Raw genomic sequence first — 6,861 nt, forward strand, 5'->3', positions numbered from 1 at the left:
CCCAAAAAAGGTGCTTTGAGACCAACCCTAGAACTTTTTCATTACGATGAAATCTCAACTGGAAAATCTGAAGCTCTAGGACTTTTTTTCTTCTTTTTTTTTATAAACTATAGCCTTTTGTTTTGATAATACTTTCAAATTATAATTTGTTTATTCCTATATTTAATATTCTATTTATATTTATGTATTTTTTATCAGGATATTAATGTGCAACAGACTTTAACAACCCCATCTCAGCATAAGTACACTGAGGGAAGTGTCTTCGAAGGCCACATTTCGCATGTTGAGTCTCCTCATGCCTTTTATATTCAAGATGTAAGTTTGACTATATTTAATTATAATTGTATGTCATTACAAGTTCACTTAACAATATAATATTGTAGATAACTAACTGTAGAAAACTCGCACAAATGACTGAGGATTTGCAAAGAACCTATAATATTAAGAACAAACAAAATAATGCTATTTATGATCCTAAAAAAGGTTAGCCATCTTAAATAAAATTTTTAAAATAACCTATTATTTTGCCTTGTTTTTTGTTAAACTAATTTTTCTATGTTAATTAGGCATGCTTGTCGCTGCTTGTTATAGTAAAGATTCAAAGTGGTATCGAGGAAAAATCGTTGACTATCTTGAAGGAAGAAAAGTTAAAATATTTTTTATTGACTTTGGAAATGAAGAAACATTAATTTGTGATAACATTAAATTACTATCACAAAGATTTTGCAGCCTACCCGCTCAGGCAAATATTAAATTATATTGCTTATCTTATTACTTACAATAAAATAAAATTAATGATCATCGATAAATTTTAGGCTCTTAAATGTACACTCTCTGATGTGTACCCACTCAATGGAAAAGATTGGTGGGATGAAGAAATTTGTACCAAATTTCACGAATTGATCTTTGATAAGCAGTTCAAATTGCTTGTTGATAGCATAGCAAATGGAGAATTAGCTGTTGTTTTATATCAAGTTTCAAAGGAACTGGATACATGTATTAATGCTAAGATTGTAAAAGAAGGTTTAGCCATGAGCACTGGACCAAAGTTAGTAATTAACGTCAACTTCTGATTACTGTTGTTTTTTTTTTCTTCAGTTTTCCAATTAATTTTTTTTTTTTTTTAGCTCAGTTCTTGTCGAGTTCCCAAAAATTTCAGGCGAACCAATAGATCCGGTAAGACATGATTAATTTTTGTATCTATCTAGGAACTAAGTCAGTCTATTTATATGGGTTGATTACTTATACATTGCACATGCACCTTTAATGTAATATATTAATTTAAGCCACAAATAAGATAACAGAATCTAATTATTTTAAAAGCTAAAAGAGACAAGATATATCGATAGCTTAATTAACATTAATTTACAGTATGCTAAGTACATTTCCACAAATTTTACTTACAATATAATTATAGGTTCTCTCTTCTGGGAAAATTACAACTTTTCAATTAGTTTTTAGACTGTACAAATTTAGAATTTATACCTAAATCTGTTCTGTCCAAAATTAATTGAAAAGTTTTAAGCATCCTAAAAGAGAGAACCTATAATTACATTAAGAAATGTACTTAGCACCACTATGAAGTAAGCCATCAATATTGTCTTGGTTAATTGAATGATAAAATCGACCAGTTTCAATTAAAGTGTTTTAGCTAAAATAATCAGAATTTGAATATTTGGGAAAATAATTTTTTTTTCAGCTTTTTCAGTTAATTAAAAGGAGTAAAGAAAAAAGTGAGTTTAGTGATATGAAAATGTTAATTGAAAAATAAACAATTCATTGATATAAAAATGAAAAAAATGTTAGGAATTTCTTTTTTTTGAAGAAGATATTGTTATGGATATGGTCAAGAAAGAAATGCATAGTATGATTGACTCTGGACGATTCATCCTAATAAAGTTCTATAATGTGGTCTAAATGTTGACATATAAAACAGTGTTATACTTACTGTGTGTTTTTCCTCAACACACCTCAACCATATTTTCTTTCATTATGCCTAAGGACGAATTATCTCTACCAATATATATATTTTTTTAATTAGAATAATTTTTGTGAATACATTTTTTTTTTTTTATGATCTACTGTCTTTTGTAATGAAATTTACATTCCTAATTGAATAATTTATTTTAGAAAAAGAATAAACACCAAAAATGGATAACTCATTTTAAAAAAAACTGTTTTAATACTACAATTTAAAAAATCACAATGTTCTTAAAATTGTTATACGAATTTATTCTACCTTCAGAGAATCGATTTTGTAAAATATACATATACATATCTGTAATTTTTGACTTATTATCTTTCTAAAATAAATGATTCAATTGTTTATTAAAAAATATACTTACATTATGTACATTAAGTTATCTCATTATTCTTTTTTACTAATCATCATAAAGTTCCTAAATTAGCAAATGTAAATATTCATACATGGGTACTCATTAATACTTTATATACATTTATTTGTATTCAATTAATTTGATTTTAACAAAAACATATTGCTTTACTTGATCAATTTTATAACTTTTTTCTTTCTTTTTTTTTTACTGCAAAACTTGGTCTTTATCCTTGAGTTGAAGTAAGTATTTGAATAGTATTATCATTCTTATTGTTTTGATTATTTAAAGCAAAAATAAACTTGATGATACAGACTTTGTAGAGTGCATGATCGCTTGTTCCATAAAATTATGGAATTGAAAAAATTTATAATGAAATTTTTAAAAATCAGTTTAATAGGTTACTTAAGAAAATTGAATAACTGTATCAATGATGTTCAATTTCAAAATATTTATATAATATAATATAAAAGCACAAAGTCAAATTGAGCCAAAGTAATTTGCAATGATTTACTAACCAGCAGATTTCAACTTTTAACCTGAGATTGTTAATGGTCACTTTTTTAAAGTTGGTAGTTAGATTCTTTTAACTTATTTAAATTTAACTTAATTTTTTATTTATAATTTTTCATAGTCAGTATTTCTTGTTAGATCCTGTTGACTTCAACTTCTGCCTCAAGGCAGTTTTACCAATTAGTTTCAGCGTCATAGTTTTAAATAACTTTATCATAGCTTATATCATTTTCTCTGATAATTTCTTTAATATATATTATTTTTTTCCCAAAATTGTCATGAAATTCAGATTGTTTCGGTATATATTTTATATTTAAATAATATTATTCACTATTCATTTATGACTGATTTTTTTTTTTTTTTTTAATAAATTTATAATCATTAATATACAATCTGATTTATCTTATTATTTTCAAAATCTATTCCTTTTTTTTTATTATTCATAATTTATTTTCAATATAATTAAATCATTTTTTTAACAGATAATAAAACATACATATTTATATGCAAGAGTGTCACTTATATTATTGAAAAGTGACATTTTAGATATGAGTCACTTTTTATCTGGAGCTTGGCTGAATGGGTTTGCCCTTTGCAATTGTTTATTTTAGTGGCTATCATTTGTTAATCTTCACCATATTTAGTTCTATTTATTGTTTTTATTTGATAGTTTTTGCAATATGTTATTTCCATTGAATTTTTATTTTATCTAATTAGCTTTAATGATTCGTTCTTGTTGTTTTAGTATTGATGTATTTTTATAGTTTTATTGTCAGCTTATTTATTATATCAACCTATTTATTATAATGTATGTTTAAGTTTTTTTTTACTATTTTTGAAATATTCTTTGTAGTTTTTATAATTTTCTTTTTATAAAATGTTGGAAGTTTCAATGGTTTAAATTTATACTTTTTTTATTGTTTCTCTGATAAACATTCCATAGCATAACCTCTTTATTATATTTGGTCTGTTCTTTAGTATTTCTAAAGTATTCTATTATGTGTTAGTTGTTGTCCGTGGATATTAAATGAGAAGATGCTGTTTGGGGGTGTGGTCAGTGAAGAACACAAATAAGTAAAACTTATTTGATTCATGGTAACGTTTTGGCCAGAATTTCAGGCATTCGTCAGGATTAAGAACAAAAAAAACAAGATAACAACCATAATGAATAAAAAGGAAATTCAGAATATTTTGAAATTGATAAGGTAACAGGTAAATATTATTGGAAGAAAATGTAGAATGCAATTATTAAAAGAAGATAAAAGCAGTAAGAGAATATAGTAATATTTAAGTCATGAAAGAGTTATTAAATTGAAAATCTAGTTAGTAAATTTATGTACAAAATGTAAAAATTCAAAATTAAAAGTTATAAAAAAAGTGAGAAAGAAAACATATATGTAATTAATTAAATGTGTAAGTAAAATATAAAGTTACATAGGCCTAAAGAAGTAAGAAGTACAAATGGCAATAATTTGATGAAGTAAACATTACCTAATAAAGTAGGTAAGGAAGAAATAATAAGAAAAGATTAGGAAATGTGTTAAAAAGAAGGATACAAAGGCACCGCAGATGATTCCTGAGTTACAAAATTATATTAGAGGGAGGAGAATATTCTGTTATATATTTTCGTTTCAATTTTACTATTTTGTTTTTATCTTCACTGTATGTTTTATATTAATATTTATTGTATTACATTCGGTATTGGATCTTTATTGATTTTAATAAACCAGATTTTGTGAATCAAGTTTTTTTTGGGGAGGGTAATGGTATTGTTCTGTAAAAATTGGTGTTTTACATAAAAATAAGGGATTTTATGATTGTAAAGGAACATATTGGAAGTTTAAAAAATCTGTTTTATAGGATATTGAAGAAATTGAATAGCAGTCTAAATAATGTTAAATGTCAAAATATTGTAAATATATATTGGCCCAAAGCAACAAACTCTAAAGTAATTTGAAACCCTTTTCCAGCTTCCAACTTTTAACCACACACCGTTAATTTTAACTTTTAACTTAACAGTTTGCTTAAGGCTTACAAGTTAATTGAGATCCTTGTGAACTGAGATTAAGCTTGGAGGTTACTCTAGAAGTGGAAATTGTCCCCGGCTCTCTCTACTAACTTTATACTGCAGTCTTGTCAAACAATAACCATTTTGAATTTTGTTTTGTATTCTTTCAATTGTGTGTTCTGATTCGTAAGTTGTTACATTAATAAATTTTACAGTTACATTAACAATAAAATCTTCACTAGGAACTGTTTAAAAAAAAAGAGATACATTTGAAAACTATGTTACTAAATTCAAAAAAAAAAATTATAAAACTCAGAATATTGAGGTGGAATATTCTTTTTTAGACAATGTGAAAAATATTTAAATTATCTAAAAAAGAAAAAAAAATCACCTAAATCGGGTTATAATTACCGAAGATACAGCGCATTTTGGATCTGTGTTCATTTTTAAAGCCGTCTTAGAAGGTTTCCATGGTAATCCCTTCACAAATATTGATTATTATTGGACTTATAATATTTCTCCTAAACAATTATAGAAGGGCATACTTTTTCCCCTCAAACTCTGTTGCATGCCCAATAGATGATTCTTTCTTAAGTTTACCTGTAGTTAGGTGCTTAATCTTAATTTAATTGTTCACCTATAGGTGTCCATAATCAACATTTCTTGTCAAATACTATTGACTTTAACTTCTGTCTCATTGTTGGTTAACCAATTAGTTTCAGCATCTTATTTTTACTCATAACAAAATTTAGTTATATCTATCAAATCAAATAATTGACTGATTTTTTTTCATTTGGACTCTTAATGTCCTACTTCAGAATTTTCCAATTTATGTCAAAGTTATTGGGTCATTTAATGTATCTTGTAAAGCTGATGGGTAAATTCTAACTCTAATTTTTCAAACATTTAAAAGCATTTTCATGTGGACTTTTATATCACTCTGCAAGAATACTAGGAGGGAGAGCTGATAATAATATTGTTGTAACAGTTGGACTCTTATGGTCCTAAATGGCAATCAGTATTTATTCAAATATCAGAACAAGGCAATAGCCACAATAGGTTGTCTACCAGCAGTGTTGGCAAAAAACTAATTGCAGTCACTAATTTCAGTCCAATGTAATTGCAATTACTTTGGTTCAACTAGTAACTTAGTAGTTATTTAATTTTCTGTTCTAGTCTTCAATAAATTTTCTTTATTAATAGATACTAGGATGTAGGTTCAGAAATTTAAACCTTTTTACTAAAAAATGGTAGCCCTTGATTTTTCCAAACCTACATTTATTCATAACAAAGTATTTTTATAAAACAGTAATTTATCTAACTTGAAATATTTTTTAATAAAGTATCAATTATATCTATTTGTACTATGAAATATTGTTATTTATATCCATATAATTTAAAAAACATTTTTTATCACAAATATAAATTCATAACAAATTTAAATTCCTCTGATCAAAAATGGAAGCTATTGATTTTTTATTAACCCATATTTATGTATGACAAAGTGTTTTTGTAAAACAGTAATTTAACTAACTTTAAATGAAAATATTTTTATTAGACATTTCAGATTATGGCAGTTGAAAAGAAAAGAGTTAATAAGAAAATTGTAAAACCAAATAAATTAGATTCTGAGTCTCCTCTGTCGGATGATTTCTTTGTTATGATGCCTGAAGGTGTGGTCAGAACTAAAGTAATCGTTAAAACTATTCACAATCCTGGAGAATTTTACGTCATGCCTACCTGTTTCCGAGAGAGAACCACAAAGTAAGTTACCAAAATATAATTTCATTCTTATATTATATAATATTGTGTTATTATTATTATTGATTGGAGAAGATGGTCAGGGGGTGCGGTCAGCAAAGGAACAACATAAATAAACAAGAGATATTTATTTATGCCGACGTTTCGACCTGATTTTCAGGTCTTCGTCAGGGCTATAAAAACAAAAAGAACAATTAGAGAGGAAAAAAAAATTATATAAATAAAAATAAAATAGATAAAACTATA

At 25.9% G+C, this 6,861-nt stretch overlaps 1 protein-coding gene across 2 annotated transcripts in view; it reads left to right on the forward strand.

Moving 5' to 3' along the window:
- Positions 1 to 6,861, forward strand: part of qin — a 347,449-nt gene that overhangs the window by 312,060 nt on the left and 28,528 nt on the right. For both annotated transcript variants that reach the window (XM_014428743.3, XM_014428744.3), the window contains 6 exons: positions 199 to 315; positions 384 to 483; positions 567 to 742; positions 816 to 1,048; positions 1,128 to 1,176; positions 6,413 to 6,618. In XM_014428743.3, coding sequence (XP_014284229.1) covers positions 199 to 315; positions 384 to 483; positions 567 to 742; positions 816 to 1,048; positions 1,128 to 1,176; positions 6,413 to 6,618 — 881 coding nt within the window. The remainder of the gene's footprint in view (positions 1 to 198; positions 316 to 383; positions 484 to 566; positions 743 to 815; positions 1,049 to 1,127; positions 1,177 to 6,412; positions 6,619 to 6,861) is intronic.

Source organism: Halyomorpha halys, unplaced genomic scaffold (assembly GCF_000696795.3).
Source record: "Halyomorpha halys isolate HHAL.00 unplaced genomic scaffold, Hhal_1.1 Scaffold746.1, whole genome shotgun sequence".
Classification (NCBI taxonomy): domain Eukaryota; kingdom Metazoa; phylum Arthropoda; class Insecta; order Hemiptera; family Pentatomidae; genus Halyomorpha; species Halyomorpha halys.